The sequence below is a fragment of the Choloepus didactylus genome, chromosome 5 (genome assembly GCF_015220235.1).
Source record: "Choloepus didactylus isolate mChoDid1 chromosome 5, mChoDid1.pri, whole genome shotgun sequence".
Lineage (NCBI taxonomy): Eukaryota > Metazoa > Chordata > Mammalia > Pilosa > Megalonychidae > Choloepus > Choloepus didactylus.
In genome coordinates this window covers 91,849,575-91,866,865 of record NC_051311.1, presented here as the reverse complement: position 1 = coordinate 91,866,865, position 17,291 = coordinate 91,849,575, and the positions used below count along the sequence as shown (strand labels likewise).

General features: G+C 37.3%; 1 protein-coding gene across 1 annotated transcript in view; it reads right to left on the bottom strand.

Annotated features, from left to right (window-relative positions):
* Positions 1-952: 952 nt before the first annotated feature.
* Positions 953-17,291, bottom strand: part of RELN (reelin) — a 520,858-nt gene continuing 504,519 nt past the window's right edge. The window contains 6 exon segments of the mRNA XM_037837769.1: positions 953-2,056; positions 6,924-6,929; positions 11,537-11,635; positions 12,345-12,542; positions 14,274-14,493; positions 16,988-17,145. Of these exon segments, the coding sequence (XP_037693697.1) occupies positions 1,960-2,056; positions 6,924-6,929; positions 11,537-11,635; positions 12,345-12,542; positions 14,274-14,493; positions 16,988-17,145 (778 nt within the window). The 3' untranslated portion in view covers positions 953-1,959.

Here is a 17,291-nt window from a genome sequence, read left to right as displayed (position 1 = left end):
CACATATGTATCCATGTATTATTCTGCCAATACTCTCTCCATAAAAAGTTATGTTTTCCAGACTTCTCTTTCTGATGTACTGGCCTGATATTTGGAATAAGGTAATAAGGCCACTGGAGAGTGGCAGACTTTTCCATTTTCATTGCATGGTTTCCTGTGTCTATAAAGATAGCATCAATTTCCATTCAGGTTGGATTTTTTTTTTAAGAACTGTAAAAATTCATTTATAATAGGCGCCCAAAGAAGTAAGTGGAAGATGCAGTAGTAATTAGAAGACTCACCTCTGAATGGAATGCTTCTAATAACAGCTGATATTTTTTCTAGACAATAAATAAACCCATAGTTACTTTTTGTATTTACTACTGTATTTTTCATGTGATGCATATATTTTGCATGGGAAGTTTGAAGCCACTCTGGAGAAGTATGAATCATTAGTAAATTCTTGTCAGACAATTTAAAATTCCTTATTTTTTCTCAGCTGTCCCCTTCTTTTTCTTAACCTCCTGCTCCAACTACTCCTGACTTCTTGGCCAGAGTGAACTTAACAAAAGGCATCTGCTTAAAACCCTCTGATGGCTTCCTGATGCTTCCTGGGTAAAGCTGAATTTTGCTGGTATAAGAAACTGCCTCCCAGCTACCCGCACTTCTGACGCCTCCAGCAAATTGCCCCTGCCAGTCCCATTAGGCTGTTTGTAAGCCTCTCCTCAAAGTCAAATGATGCGCAGCTCCCCTAAGGCATCTAGGTCCTGCCTTTGAGTCTTTGCATTTATTGCCCTATTTCTAGAATATAAGGAAAACGGCCAAATTGAAAGTGTGATTTCCAAATTGCTACTTCAATGATGAAACAGAAAAATAGATAAAATGTTTCTGACATTATCCTTTCCAAACCTGACCAGGCTTACAAATCCTACATAAAACTTAATTAAAATGAATAAAGTCAAATGACCTTCAATGGCTTTTGAACATAATTTTTATTTAAGCATGGGCTTTTAGCTTGGTTCACCTTAGAGTACAACCTTTTAGTTATCTTAATAGATAGTTCAGGGCTATAGGGCCATTATAATGTTGCTGGTGTTGTACAACTTCATCAGAAGATATGAATATGACCCGCAGGAGAAACAGTCCATGAAGAGAGCACAATGAAAACATCCACTGTTTTACAAATCACTCTGTTACCACAGACACAAAATGGCAGTTAACTGTTAGTAAATCAGCCACAGAACATTTTTTAAAATCTTTAGACGGGGAAATGGGAACTCCTTTGTAGAGGATAGGGTCTTCATCCACATTTTTGAGTAGAAAATATTTCAAGGTCAAGCATTTTTCTTATCCACAAAACGACGCTAAACCAACGTACATTTTAAGGAGCATATTAAAGGAGATACAATATCTTTACAACTATCTTCTTGAATAGGTATTTCAATGAACTTTCCGCAGAGTATAAGTAGCCCAAAATTCAGCAGCAAAATATTGCAACATAACAAGTAAATACAGTGTCAATGTGTTATATTGTAGAAGAGAATACATAAAGGACAAACAATGATAATTTAATCATATAAAACATGATACATAGCTGAAATACAGTCCACTTAAATAGCTTTGTGACCAAGAATGTTAAATACTGTACTAAATGCCATTTAAAACATAAAATCTCTTAAAGTTTCGTGCTTAAAGATTTTTATTCCATTAAACTATTTCTTACTCTCAATACTGCCACTGTAACTGATATTACAACAGATCACAATTTGCACAGACACATCAACATTAAGACATTTACTTATGAGAAAATAAGTCACTTGTCATTAGTTCACAGTGTGGGAAAGTGGTGTATATTCTGTTTTGAGAAGGGCTTTCATAAGTCCTTCACAGAAATTTCCTGATACCAGATGCAGTGTGAGATTTAAGAGAATGGAAAGCAACACATCACATGTTGGAAGGAAGAATAAATGTTTTGATTCTTCATGGGTATCGTCTAAGTGACCTTCGTCTTCTGTTGTAGAAGTGCCTGAGCCCATGTTGTCGTGAAAAATTCATCATGTAATTTTGTTTGCGAGTGCTGTTAAAAATCAAAGAGGGTGGAGGCAGGGAGGGAAGGAGAAAGAGCATGTAAGTCCCATCAATGAAAGCACAATCTATTCTAGGTCCTAATTTACTCTGATATTTATTTGAAAAATGTCAAGGTTAACAGGTCATGCTGACATCACCACCCAGGGACAGAATAACTAAAGCCTGACACCTGCATTCACCGCCTTTCATCTTGAAGAAATCTTTCTTTTCATGAGTGAGCTCCAAACCAGACAAGATGGTAAATTCTCTTGAGTCATAGCAAAACAGACTGAAACTGGTTTGTGGATTTTTAATTTTAATTTTATTCTGAACTTTTACTAAACACATTTACTTGGATGGCCCTATTGACTTATTTAAATGCACCTTTAAAAAGTAGGAAAAATAATTTGGTTTCTTTAGCAAGGGACATTCTCATTTAAAGCTTACACAACAAAAACAAACAAAATAAAATCAAACTTGCTAGCCAAACCAGCTTGACCTTCCTATTTTGTAGGCTTGGGGTAAAATGAAGAAGTAAATTTTTCTCAGTGTTGGATTCCATTGTCTTCCTCAATCAATAAGCAGCTGTGGCCATATTCTATAAATGTGGCCTTATGAGAGAGAGATTCCACTGAAAAGAGACCATGAAATACTAAGAAAGTATAATTTGACTGTAGAATTGTATATCTGTGTGTATATATCCCCTACCCCCATACATGTACACACATTCATACTATATGTTTTATATGTGAAGCTGATAAGAATACTGAAAATGGGTTTCAGGAGTCTGTAGGTAATCACACAATACTGGCAGTCATAGCTGCTGCTTTCAAAGGATCATTATTTACAACATCACTGAAAAGAAACATACTCCTCTTACACACTGACCCGAGTGACAACATATCTGCCTGTGGCATCGGTGTGTGGGTTATGAGTGTGTGCCTGTCAATATTTTCCAAATTCACCAGGTCTCTTGCATACTCTCATAGTCCCAAAGCCTTTTCCTATTTAATTCATGAGATTATCAAGCACATCTGGATACTGTCACGTTGTGATGTGATCTCACCATAAAGGTCAATATGACAATGAACTTGAGTTAGGGTAAAGAAGAGGGAAAGGGTGATTTTGCCCTGAGCAGACTACTCTCCTGGGTTATCAATGATCAATATACTAGTAAAGGTATAAAATGATATTGGTTTACCTAGTGTATTATACTAACTAAATACAGTGAATAATTTTCCATCCTGGATTTCTATATTATTAAAATGCTAGAAACTATAAGATGGAAACAAAGCATATACGCTGGAGACATTGTAAAGAAAAAGACAAAAAAAATCAGGTTTTGTCTTCAGGTAGCTTTGCTCATATGCCCCCATCGCCCCCGCACACCCCGCCCCCAGGGCCCCAAGTCCTTTCCCCAAGGAGGCAATATCACACGTATCAACTCATTTGATCAGTTTCAATTTCAGACTTGAAGGATGAAACTAATTTACCCTTCATTTATTAACTGCTATACGTACTAATCGCTGGCTGTGTAAAACAGTGAAGTAAAATTGTTAAAAAGGACAATGGCTTAATGCATTGAACTTGTCAAGTGTCAGGAGAAAGAACCTTGTTACTTCTTCCCTCACCTTATCTTGGGACAGGACCTTGCTGTCTTCCTGAGGGTGGCCTAGGTCACCTTCTGGCCCTTTCCCTGAGCTATTACAATGGTCCCTAAACTCACCTCCTCAGCTCAATTCTCTTCCATTATGAAAGAGACTCCACTGAAAAGAGATTGTGAAATACTAAGAAAGGATGATTGAATGTATAATTGCATGCCAGTCTGTGTATAATCCCACACATACATACAATTGATTCGCACACCAGTTTTAGCCAACTTTCCCTTAAATGCTCTTTACCTTGCTCAAAACTCATTTATAATCTTCTTGTCTGTGGAGTAACATATAAGGCAATTTTAATCGATATTTCCAGACTTCTACACCTTTAATCCCATTCTGGTTTTCAGGTCTTTCCTTCCATTACACTCCTGTACAGACTACTCTGTTCAAAATTGCCTTGAGCCTTTCTACCTGGCTCACTGTCCTGCCTCATTGGCTCACCACCATCATCCCTTCCTAAATTTCTATTTATTTTACAGGTATCACATTTTCTTTAATTGTCCACCCCCGCCAGAAGTGATTTTTTCCCTTACTTTGAACTCCCACGGTGTTCATTTTCTGCTTTGCATGAAATTAGTTAGTGTTCATATCTTGCCTCCCCTCAACTAAACTTCCTTTGCTGTAGGAGCCTGTTCTCCACCTCCCCCCACCCGCACAACACAGCACTGAGCCTCCTGCCTGACCTGTGAGGGGTCAGGGCAAATTGGTTGAACTTTTGGTGACTTACTGATTGGATTCCTGTTGTAAATCATTACTCTTTAACTATAAGGAATAATTGCAAAGTTAAAGCAATGAAAATCATCTTGTTGAAAACATGTTTGAGAATATAAGGTACTCAAAGAGAATTTAAAAGAGTTGAAATATTTTATACTGAAGAAAAAAATAAGTTTGGAACCTCAAGACATTTTGTTATCTCAGTGCAACCTAGCTTGAGTGAATGTTATCTCAATACTTGGGAGCAAAGTAATATTTAATTTTAACAAAAGTTGACATGCATGTTCAATGGTTTTAAAGCAACTTCTCCATGTAATTATCTACTTATTATGGAACTGATTTAAATTCTCCATCTTTATATGTGAGAAATAAATTTTAGCAGTGAGAAAATAAATAATTGGATAATTTAAGTACTCTGACAATCAGGCCAATAGTAGAAGCTGACATTGCATTTAGAGACATTTTGATTCATTAGGTACTCTTTTTTATTTTTGAGTAAGTTTACATAACAGTAGCTTATCTTTGGATCCTTGAGAACATTCATATGTGTGCAGTAATGCATTTATATAGATGCTAGTGCTTATATATTCACATTATCAAATGGCTACATTTTCAACATCCTTCAAATTAACTGATAATTTGGTATGTGAAACATAAATATCAATCTCTGGAGTCAGGCCGGAATCTAATGAGGCAGTTTGTTTTTTTTTTTGGCATAAGCTTTTAAAAATTAACCACCTACCATGGGAAGCTATACCAAAATGCTGTCTGCCTCTAGGGCCTTCTGATAAACGGCTATAGTTATTAAACAGTAATCATGGCTTCTAAAACATCTTACAGAATTGGGTATTAGGGAAAATTAACAAGTTTAAATATCTTCTGTTTACTCTTTTTTGAGGAGTGAATCTGAGAGTCCTATTTTTTGTTTTGATACATGTAGATGCATAGCTACAGATAATCTTAAAACTGAAATGATAATAGATGTGATAGAATTTTTAAGATTTATTTCTTCATTGCAATTACAGAGGGAAGTAATTTTTATTATAAGTTCAATAAAAGCAGGTAATATTCAGCCTAAGACACGTCAGCTATGATACTTGACATGTCAATTTGCTTAGGCCATGGATGGATCTAGGTCCACTTTAAAATTCTCCCATTTGGAATACGTAATTGAATGAAAAGAGAATGAACATCAGTGGCATCTTGGAAATGCTGATATCCAAGCTGAGGAAGTTTAAGGACTTAGAGGGCATATGGAATTATAAAATGCTTTCCTGTTTCTGCATAGGAAATGCATATGGATATTGCAAGATCCTTAAAGAACCAGGGACTCTGTGCCTTTTTGAACCGTACTCTTTACTGCAGCCACAATCTTAGCTCATTCATTTTACAACTGATTTTTAATGGAATTCTAAAGGAATTGGGGAAAACAGAGAAATGGTAGAAACTCAGATTGGTAATTTGAGCTCATAGAAATTTTGGCACTTGTACTGATCAGCAATTTATTTATATCAAAACATGTGGTAAAAGAAATGATGATATATGTGAATGCAGAAATAAGAATCCAGTGCCCTTTTAGACATTATATCTTTCAGAGAACTATTGGTGATTGTAAGATAGGAAGCTGTCATTCAAACTAATCAATAAGTTTTCTCTGCATACAGGATGCCACGCACTTTATTTTCAAGGCAAGGTTACAAATAAATACATGTAGGGCACACATATCTCACAAATACTGTAATTTCATATTTTTTTTAGGCTAAACAGGAATGATAATATCTGATAGGGTCTACAGCAGGGAATTGTCAGGATTACATGAAAACTAGCACAATATATACACATTCAATAAATAATAACCATTTTACTTTCTTTTTTAAGTTCTAAAGTGTCTCAATTAGAGGACAAATGTAAGCGTATATTAAGGATGGCCAATCATCCCTAAGGGTAGGATCTAGAACTCACAAGTATCATGAATAAATCCACTCTCCTCTACCACTTCTTTAACTCAGAATAGAATTCATTAACTTAGAATAGAATCGAGAAATCAAGGCACCGTGAAGTGCCTCCAACACTGTCCGTCTTTTGAAAGACATTACATTTAATCAGAATCCATAGCTCTTTTTCACACATTTCGATTTTCTCTTTTCCCTCATAACAAATTTTCAAACTGTCAGAGCCTCATGGGCACCTACTACTGTGCCAGGCACGGAGGAGGAGCTAAATCAAATTTGTTGCCCAGTGAAGGAATGCAGATTGGCATCCTGGGCAATGCTGATGTGCCTGATGTGGTATAAATATGCAAAGTATCTCAGTTTGGTTGAACTCTTAGTTTACATGGATATAAATGTCCAATTTTCTAGCAGATTCCAAACCCATTTATAAATTTGTTTCCATGGATTTTTTTTCAGAGATAAAGATCTTCTATAAGACTTCTTAGTGAACTGAGATGACACTGATGAAACTATCAACAAACAGTTCCCCAGATTTAGTAAGAGGACTTACCTTACTCTAGTGGAAAACCATTGACAGCAAATAATGAAATATAACACAAGTTAAAAAATGCCTTTCAATGCATGCAGCACTGTGATTAGTCATAAAAGTCTGATCAGGTTTAGACGCAATATGGAATTTTTCATCTCTTTTGAAAATAAAAATTAAAAAGTTATTTCTTATACTTCTATATCCAATATATACTATATTTAACTTTTCTATGTAATGCAACATGCAATATTTGCTCATAACCGTATGTCAAGGTACATGTAGCTATAGTACTACATTTGGCATAAATGTTGCATATAAAGTACAAATATTAAGGCAACAGATTAATAGTTACTATTATTAATTTTATTATCTGATTTGTCAATTGTTTACATTATAGGACATACTTTTTCCTGAATATATTAAGGAACTGGCTTTTAAAAATATAGAAGTCCTTTATATTAAATAACGCAGTCAAATTTAATAAAGGATAAATATGCTTTGCAACAAATGTAATATGCTCATCTCCATAAATCATTTGTGCCAAAAATGTGACAGTATCTTGGTAATGAATAGCATGAGGGGATGGTCGCGATGGAACTCACATTATTAAAATCTGATAAATGCGTTAAGACCATAGTTAGCAATATATTGGCTTTCAATTCTTAATATGGTAACAATTCACTTTTTAATGAATCAATTTAAAAAGGCTGACTCTTTGCTGAGCAATTCGCCTTCAAGGTACACATGCAAAAACTGGCCCGCTTCATTATACACATGACAGGTTGTGATTTACACACGTACACAGGAAATGTGATGTGTGAATGAAATGCAGAATTGGATGAGGGAGATTCTTAGGATAGAAGTTTCTGCACCCAGCAGAAAAGGTTAAGAGGAAGAATTCTCTTTTATCCTAAGAAGAGCCCCACCAGCATGGATCTTGTGAGGGATCTGCCCAAATGTATTCACAAACATTTACTGAAAAAACAAATATTCTACACTAGCAAATGAATTCAGAGAAATTAGATTTCTGACACTTGATAGCCAATGATTGTGTTATGCTACTTCATTCAGACTTTATGGAATAAGGGCTTTTTTGTAAGCTAGTGAGGCTGGAAAAAAATTATCTGTCAGTTCAGTTTTCTCTGGTATATGATAGATTAGCAGGAGCTAATCATCATGAAGGACTTCCTGTGTGTAGGGTTTATTGAAAAACATCATCAGAGTGGGAAGACTACACTCTCAAACAAGCATAAGGCATAAGTGACTTTGCTTGTTAAATTCTAAAAGGGAGTTTTTTTTATCTTTATGGTGCAGGGCTTGTCGTCATGTATATCCATATTTATGAAATTCAAATCCTTCCACATATAGTATTTTAGAGTTAAACCATTAAATTAAAAAATATGTTTCTTGTTCATTTTGGATGCATTCCTAAACCTTGAAATATTTTCAAAAGCACCAAATTTGCTCTTATCAAATTTGCATATCATCTTGTTTAATATGGGCAGTGCTGAGGTTAAATAAGATACCATGCGTGACCACTGTTTTTCTTTCTAGGGGTTTTTAGCATGTGTCCTTGGTGCACATGCACAAAAGCAAAACTATGTAATAAAGCTAGATTAAGGCCAATTTTCACTTAAATGAGAAAACACACTCTAAAAAGTCTTAAGTAAAATGTATGCCCCTGACCATTAGTTGCAAAAACATATTAGTAGTCCATTTTGCTACTGTCCAATTAAGTAGGGCTTGTATCTCTGAAGAGATGCACCTCAGTCTGCTTTTCTTTCCTCCATGCTTGAGTAATTAACATTGCTAGTTGACATAACTAAATGTTCTTATGCAAAAGTATAGTTAATTAAGAGGATATTTTTAATTAATAGGGCTCTAGGAGTACATTTCATCTCTATTTCTAAATATACATCTGCTGTAGAAAAGTTATAATTAGTAATAGTTGTGAGTCATGACATGAATGTAGTTTTTTTGTGCCTCATTTGGTTGAAAGACCCCTGGGAAAATTACTAGATTTTATTTTTCTGAACTCTTTAACTTCCTATTTTAAAAAAACAATGGAAAGAATTGAAATAATTATTTTATAGAGCTATCCAGTGCATATTAATAAGTGAATGCTATAAAACTTTTGGTGACTCCTAAAAAACGAAGTACTTTGAAAAGGTACAGTGGCATAGAAATGGTAAACCCTAAGACAAGAGCAAAACATCAGAAACAGTTCTGAAAAATATAGTTTCTTAGTATCGTATTTTTTAAACAAAGCCTTTATTCAACTCAGGTTCACGAGATATTTCTTTTCTCCAAAAAAGCAGGAAAATAAAGTAAAAGTAACTCTTTTAATTTTAACAAATTTTTGGAATGTCATTAAACAGATAGCATCTGCTTTAAAAAATGTGTAATACATGTCTATAAAATTATATGGTGCAAAATTATAATTTAAAAAATATTCACTGAAAGAAGACACTGAATAAAACTCAAATTGTGTAACACTGTGCATGTGTGGCAAAGCTCTTTTCTTATGTGAAACGTTTTGGTGTCCTTGAGAGTGTGACAGTAATTCAGGGTAAGAGCAGACAGGTGCCTGGTAAGGGACAAATTCTTCAAATTATCAAAATTCTGGAGACTGAAGAAAATTGAAGTCTTTACAAATACAGATTATAGCTCCAGAACAGTACCAGTTAGTAACAGTAAGTTTCTGTATTTCATATAATTCATACACTCTGAACCTCATCTTTGTAAATGGTGGCAGTTGCTTTTTAAGTTACACCATCACCATGCATTCTGGGAACGTGGCTTCCTCAGGGAGGTGAGAATGCAGAGGCTTCCTGCTGGACTCCACGAGCCTCCGAGGCAGCAGGTCAACAAGCAGCAGAGAACAGAGCTCAGTTTCCAAATTGGGAGGGGGTTATTTCATACTAGGGGTTTATAATTGCATTTCTTACCCCACCTGCTCTTTATTTTCAGCCCAAGGGAAGAATTATGGTGATGTTATGCCTCTGAAAACCAATATAGGTAATTGCAATTGTTTGGCTGAATGGGAGGAGAAGAAACATCCCACTGGAATGAGGGACATGTTAAGAATTGTTATGTTTACTCAAGGGACGTATTAACATCCTGTCTTCTTTTGAGGACTGTCAAGTGTTGAAGTTTCTGTAGGAGTTGATAATGCTTTGTCAGGCACAGGAAGCCACAATGATGTCCATTTTCTAGGCAAGAAACTTAAAAGATAAGAAACTCTTACTGACTCTAAACTCATTTCAACCTGTATGTTAGAAACACTTGAGGTGATTTTGAAAGATTAAAGCTTAGGCCCTACCACAGATCGATTTAAATCATAATCTCTAGGGATGGGCCTGGGCATTGGGACATTCACTGCTTTTTCCCAAAAGCTTTCCAAGTGATTTGATGTTTGAATTGAGAAGTGCAGCTCTAAAAGGCAAATAGACCAGGAAAAATGGCTTCAGGGTTGATTTTGGTCTATTTGAACATCTTTCTATGGCCTTACCTTCCTTTCATTCATTGAGAGCCCAGCTTATTCTATTCTCCTGGAAGAATGTAATCTGAGGAAATTGATATCTAAGGACTACATCAGCCTCATATTTAGATACAAATGGGTCTGGACCATTACTTTGAACTTCAGCTTTGTCTTGTGGAGGCAGAGCCCAGCAAGTTGTCCAAAAGCAGCAGAGCGCACGGTGGGGACTTGTGTAGGGACTGGGTTGCTCTTTGTTTTGGGATTGATATGGATGCCATGCAAGCAGGTGCCTCAGTGAAAGCTAAGACGAGGGCTAACTCAAGACTGAAAAATTCAGTTCATGACTATGATTGAAACAAAGAAATCTGGTAGTTTTCCTACCAATTAATTTCAAAATGACTGAAATCAGCAAAAGGACTGATTTCATGTTTGCTTGGGTAAACAAAATGAACATTTGAACCTATCTACCGAGAAGATTCGCCTCTCCTTGCCAACCACTTGGAGCCACCAGTTCGAACCCGTCGAGACATAAGCATTCCAGTTCTACAGGAACTAGATTGTTGGAGAAAAAGCAAGTCATCTGTCTGTGAGGAACAGTCAACCCGGCTAGGTGAGAGCCATATTGTATGGGAGACACACTGGAGGAACATCCTGAACTTGTTAGGGGCTGGGATTGGTCGGGAAGAATCTGAGAGTACAAATAAATCCTAGTTGCACTCATGCCTCTAAATGGAAGAATGCCTCAGGCATCCGTGGCTAAGACAAGTGTTCGTAATTGGGCACATCAACCAGTACAGATTCTTTCTTTAAAAGGATGTGATTCTATTTTATAAGGCAACCCAGATCTGGCATAAGACATTGTTTCCCATATACCTGGAGACTTTTGTTTTATCCATTTTAACCGATATTGTCAAATCCTTAAATAAATGCTTTGCCTATGAAGTCTTCTAAGGCACACTAAATTATATTCAGGGCTTGTTATTCTCTCTTGACATGAGCTATAGCTTGCAGATGCTGAAGAGTGTCAGCCAAAGTGGTCCTGTGGGGGCTTCTCATCAGGAACAGCTCTTACTAAATTAAGGAGCATGCCGTATGGAAGGAAATATCAAACCTTTCTGAAATGGACATGGGATGATATGTATCAGATACTCACAGGACGACTTCGACATGGTCCAAAGCCCACTGATCATGACCTGTTCCATTGTGGCGTGGTTGCCACCAGCGCAGTAAAACTCCCTTCATCCGTGCCTCCCTACATCACAGACAGAAGAAAAAAGAGGTTAGACATTAGGAAACAGAACTTTCTGGTATGTGACTTCCAGACTGCAAAGATTATAATTGGCTAATCTAAATCAACAAAACTTTAGACATGGAATGCAGATTTCCATAAGTCTTGGTACTCTGCTAAGCAGCCTTAAACTTTGGCCACTCAAGGGCCTTTTAACACTTTTATATCTGTCTCCCTCTTTCCTCTGGCTCCAATAGTACTTGGGAGAGCAGCACATTCAGTCAACAAATGTGAAGTGCCTTCTGTGTGACAGGCATTGTGTTAGAAGGTAAGAGTACAGCGCTAAGCATAGTTGCCTAACCTCAGTAAATTTTCAAACTAGCGTACCTGGCAGAAAATAAAAAAATATTGTTTTCTCAAGGACTAGAAATGCTGATTAAAGGAAGCGAAATGTGTGAAAAGTGCCTTTGCATTTAGTTTTTATTCTCTATTCCCTTTTGCCAATATCCCTTGCTTCAATTTTTGCGTTTTATCCTAATAGAAAACAGTAATGAAACTTTGGAGAGAGCGGGATTCGTCTTGGTTCTGCTAACACCTACTTTTGTGACCTGGTTCTAGTCACTTAGCCGATTCGGGCCTTCTGTCCCCTTCTGAGGCCTCTATGCTTCTTCTAACTCCAACTCCGCGATTCCCAGAGCTGAAGTGAGACCATGCCTCTCATTCAGCTACTTACAGAGGGACGTTGTAGGACACTCTCTGAGCTTGCGTGAAGTCCTTGGGCTGGTGCTGGGCGATGACATGCCAGGTGAGGCCATTGTTGACGCTGTACTGCAGCAGCACGGCCTTGTCCACGGTATGGGGGCCGCTGAGGTCGCTGTTACAGCTGTCTGTCTGGGACGTGCTCCCAATTTGCAAAACAAACATGATTTTGCTGAAAAACACAGGTGAGATACATCTTTAAACAACAGCCAGAAAGTATTACAAGATAAGTTATACTTTACAATTTTTTTGGTTTTTCTTGTTCCCAAAGTCCATAATTTCTGAGTTCATAATATATTGAAACTAGAAGAATCTAGCCCTATGAGTAAAGCACATTAGCAATACAATTTATTTGTAAATTTTAATCATACGTATGAAAATAACCTAGGAAGGCTGGTTTTCTACACCAAGCAAACTACTATGACTTTCAAGGATGTGTATTTTTTTCATGATTTCACCTAAAACACATTCTATTTTCTGAAAGGGATAGATTCAAATAGGCAGCTAAAGACATAAAGAGGACAAGAAATAAAAAAATCACAGTATTTATGCTACATACTTTTTACAAATAGCTCCATGGTGAACAGCATCTGGACAAGGACAAATCATCATGTCTGTTTTAGGAAAGGGATGACTGAAGCTCAGAGCTGTGGGAAAAATGAGGTAGAGACCTGCCGGCTCCTGACCATCCCTGAGATTCTGTTCAACGTGCCCCTTTGTTTTTCACAGGCATCCTGGCCTTAGAAGATATTGTTTTTGAACACAGAAATGTATCCTCATAAGATTCCTAATGATTAACAGGGTAGTCCCATTAGACTAGTTGGTTAAACAGAATTGGACTTAAAAATTGTGAATACATAAATTAATTAAAAACAAAGTTAAACCTGAAACACATGGTGTGCAATTGTTAAATAAATAGCTAATTGCATCTGCATATAAGACCAAGGAGAAACATCATGTTGTCTCTAGGTTGAGTATCTCTTTTTGGTAGGGAGGGGAAAACAGGGATAGGTGGATACTACATCTTTCAGCATCTCCATGGTTACCATACAGGAATTAATTTTATTATATTTTCATTATTTTTCACATTAAGGACCCCCAAATCTACTTTCCTGCTTCCGAAAACACATTACTAATATTTTTCAAAGTGGAGGCCTTCAAATAAACGTCTACATTCTCATGAACCAAATGCCAATTTTCAAATACCCTTATAACTACTGAACACTTTTCAGCATTTGTGAATATTCTAGTCTAGTACTTCGCAATGTTTTTAAATCTTTTCTCGAATTGAAGAGATAAAAGCTGTGTTTGATCTTGCTGAGGAGGCAGAATTGGGAAGGGCAAGTGGGGGAGGAAATTCTACCCTCCTGGGGTTTCTTTTCCTGTTATTTCTCTAATCCATCTGCACAGTTGCTGTCCATCTATTCTGCATTAATCTCAAGTTCCTATAGCATGCAAATTTTTAAAGTCCCCATCCAACCATCCATCCTCCATTTCTATGTACTTAGATATGCTCAGTATAGGATATGTTTGTGTTATTACAAATTCGACTTCACATATACATTCATATTTACATGCTTGCAAATGGTCAACATTAAATTATCTATTTGGATTATACATAGCCAAACGTGTATACTTGGCCATTTCCCCAGGCATATGCTTATGTCACCACCACTCAGCTAGTGTGTGTGTGTGTGTGTGTGTGAAGAAATGCAAAGTAATTCTACAATAAATTTAAGTGAAGTATAATTAGGAGCTGTGAAAATATATAGTGGAAACATACTTAGTTTTCTGCTGTGTGGTAACATCTGTGCCATGAAGTTCATTATCACATCTAACAGGTGACAATGACCAGGCTTGTGACTGATTCTACCTCTGGACCAGGACACAGGATTTCTGTTACCTTGCTCGAGTGAGGTCCAGAGGTTTGGTGGCAGCTTGTCTTATCTGACAGCCATTAAAATAGAGCGAGTCTCCGTGGGCATAGGGTGCCAGCTGGCCACAGCCACTTCCTATCATGCCGCCTTGAATGGTCTCCCAGTTTGCCTCGGTGACTCTTGCTGACTCAAAATTATCTTTAATATAGGTGGGAAGATCATGACTGAAAATAGAGCAATCATCGCCTGGAGAGAAAGAAATAATCACAAAAATCAGCTGGAACAAGCAGAATCATCAAAGACGAAGAAGAGTTCAATTTCAGATTTCATCTGTTGTTTTTACTGTCAGACTGGCAAAAGACAAAGCAGAGGCAGACTATCAGGAATAAATATTTCTTTTTTATTTTGGCAATTAATGACTTATATTGTTGAAAAAAATCCTATTACCTCTGAGTCAAAGTTTACTAAAATATGTGGGTGCTAATGTACTTATAACTCATGTAAAACTGTTGTTTAAACACTGTAGCATCTGGCTGGGCCTGCTCTTTATCATTGATGGATCTAAGCAGAGAGCACTTACCCTGGCATGAGAGGGCAGCTAATTTCTTTTGTCCTAGCATGACTTTGTAATGGAAATAAGGTAAAGTCATGTTACTTGTTTTAAACTTTTTATTTTGAAATACTTTCAAACTTACAGGACAGCTATAAAAATAATACAAACCCCATTCAGAGAATTCTACATACCTTACTCCCTGAAATACCCAGAACAACCAAATTTAACATTCTGTCACGTTTGCCATATCATCCTAACTATTTTTTCATCAATCTATTAATCTGTCTACATATCAATCCATTTTTTGAACATCATGCTCCTTGAATACTTAACACTACCATGTACATTTCCTAAGGACAAGGGTATTCACTATGTAACCACCTTAAGTGCAATTATCAGGTTCAAGAAATTTAACACTGATACAAAGCTTACAATCTGTATTCCTAATTTTTCGTATATCTCAGTAATGTCTCTCTGAGCCTTTTCTCCGCCCTTGCTAGATCCCATCCAGGATCATGTATTTCCTTTACTTGTCTTCATCTCTTCTGTTGCTCTTTTTTTTTTTTTTTTAATTATAGGAAATTAGGTCATGTTCTTGTCCTCCCTCCAGCTTCATACTCGACTAAACTATATCCTATTCATTGCTGGGCTCCCAGCACCTTGCACAGTACTTAGCATATATCACATATACAATAATGAGGCTGGGATAAATGAATGAATACTGAATAAACTGGAAGCCTCTCTCAGAGAGAACTGAGCTGAAATACTGGCATCTAAATAAGACACTATGTTAGTAAATACATGTGCTTGCATTTTCCCTTGATTTGTGCACTACATCTTTTCTAAATATCTACAATCGTTTAAAATCAAAAGGCCAAAGTTCTGTTGGATCAGGGCAGAAAGCAAACTCCAGTCATCTAGGACTCCCTGTGAGATGCTTTACTTATTCATTTGCCAAAAGTTCAAATTTGCCAGCTAGTGCACAGGCATGCCCAGCTGGTCTCAATGGCGGTGAGGAGGCCAAGGGACAGAGGGGACAGTTGAGTAATTTCTGACATCAGATGCTTACAGCAGTCTGTATCAAGCATACCAATTTCATTTGGAAGTGAGGAAATAGCATCAACCCATAAATCTAAATTGATTGTACTCCAGAATTCAATTATTTTGATTCTTACATTGTTCACTTGGGGAAAACGGTATAATTCTGCTACTCTTTGGATAAGCTATGAGAGATAGTAAGGCTATGAGAGATATCAGCAATGCGAGATAGTAAGGTTGATTGGAAAGAACACCCTGAATACTAGTCTTCTTTCTGACATTTACCAGCCACGTGACCTTACACCACTTAACTTCTCTAAGTCTCAGTTTTCTTCACCTGCAAAATGGGAATAATAATATTTACCATAGCTGACTTATGGGGGTATCCTAAGTGACCGATAAATGAATTGGTAGATACTAATAAACAGGAAATCTCAAGACAGTGTAAGGATTCTCTCAAAAAAAGATTTATTGAGCATTGCTATACACCAAGTATTATGTCTGAGATATAATGGCAATTACGTAAAGTCTACTTTGGAGTGATCAAGGCTGAAACCTGCAAGGCAGCAGGCCTTCTAACAGGCAGGCAGCAATTTCTTCTGATGTGGGGAGTTGGGTAGACACCCTGTCCAGAAATACACTCTGCCTCTAGAAACTTAAGCAGGAAAAATGTATTTCTTTGAAGGCTTTTCAGTGTGACAGTGACCTAGGAATGGACCATCTTGAGTTGCCAGCTACATCTTGGGAGGACAGTGGCAGCTGCTGTTGAGAAAGGCTGAGGGACAAAAAATATTGACGAGGTATTTAAGGGTGGGAGCTAGGCCAGGAAGGAGAGAAGCCCAGAAATGGAAATCAAGTATTGGGGTGGGGTGGGGAGTGGAAGATGGCGAATGTGAGGTCCTACAGACTATCCTGAGGGTGAGGTACTATGGAGGTAAGTTCATGAACACAGTATAAACTATCCTTGATTCCTATCCTTTGACAACCATCATGACTATGGTAAAAAACTGTGATTAAGGAGGGCTTTATCTATCCCAAATCCCTGAGGCTGGAGTGTCTATCCACCTCCTAGTGGACTTTTGTATACATGTTGGGATGAGAGAAACCTCAGAGCCTCCTGGATCAAAAATGACAGTCTGGGATTCAAACCTTGGAAACTCTCATCACAGATGCAGACAGCACCAGTGGTGCAGTATCCATGCCCGCTGCAGAGTTTGGGGCAAGCTTCTCCGATGTACACATGGTCAATTGCCCAGCTTTGCTTCTCAGTCTCTTCCCCTTTCTGGATCCAGCGGAACTGGGTTGCACTGAAAGTCCCAGACAAAACAAGAGAAGATTCAGCAGGTTGTTATTTCACATGGCTGCAGCCAGCCTCTAGCTGGAGACTATTTCTTAGAAAAGGGCCTCCAAACTTCCCTGATTCACCCCCAATGGCAGAGGCAAGTGGACTCGT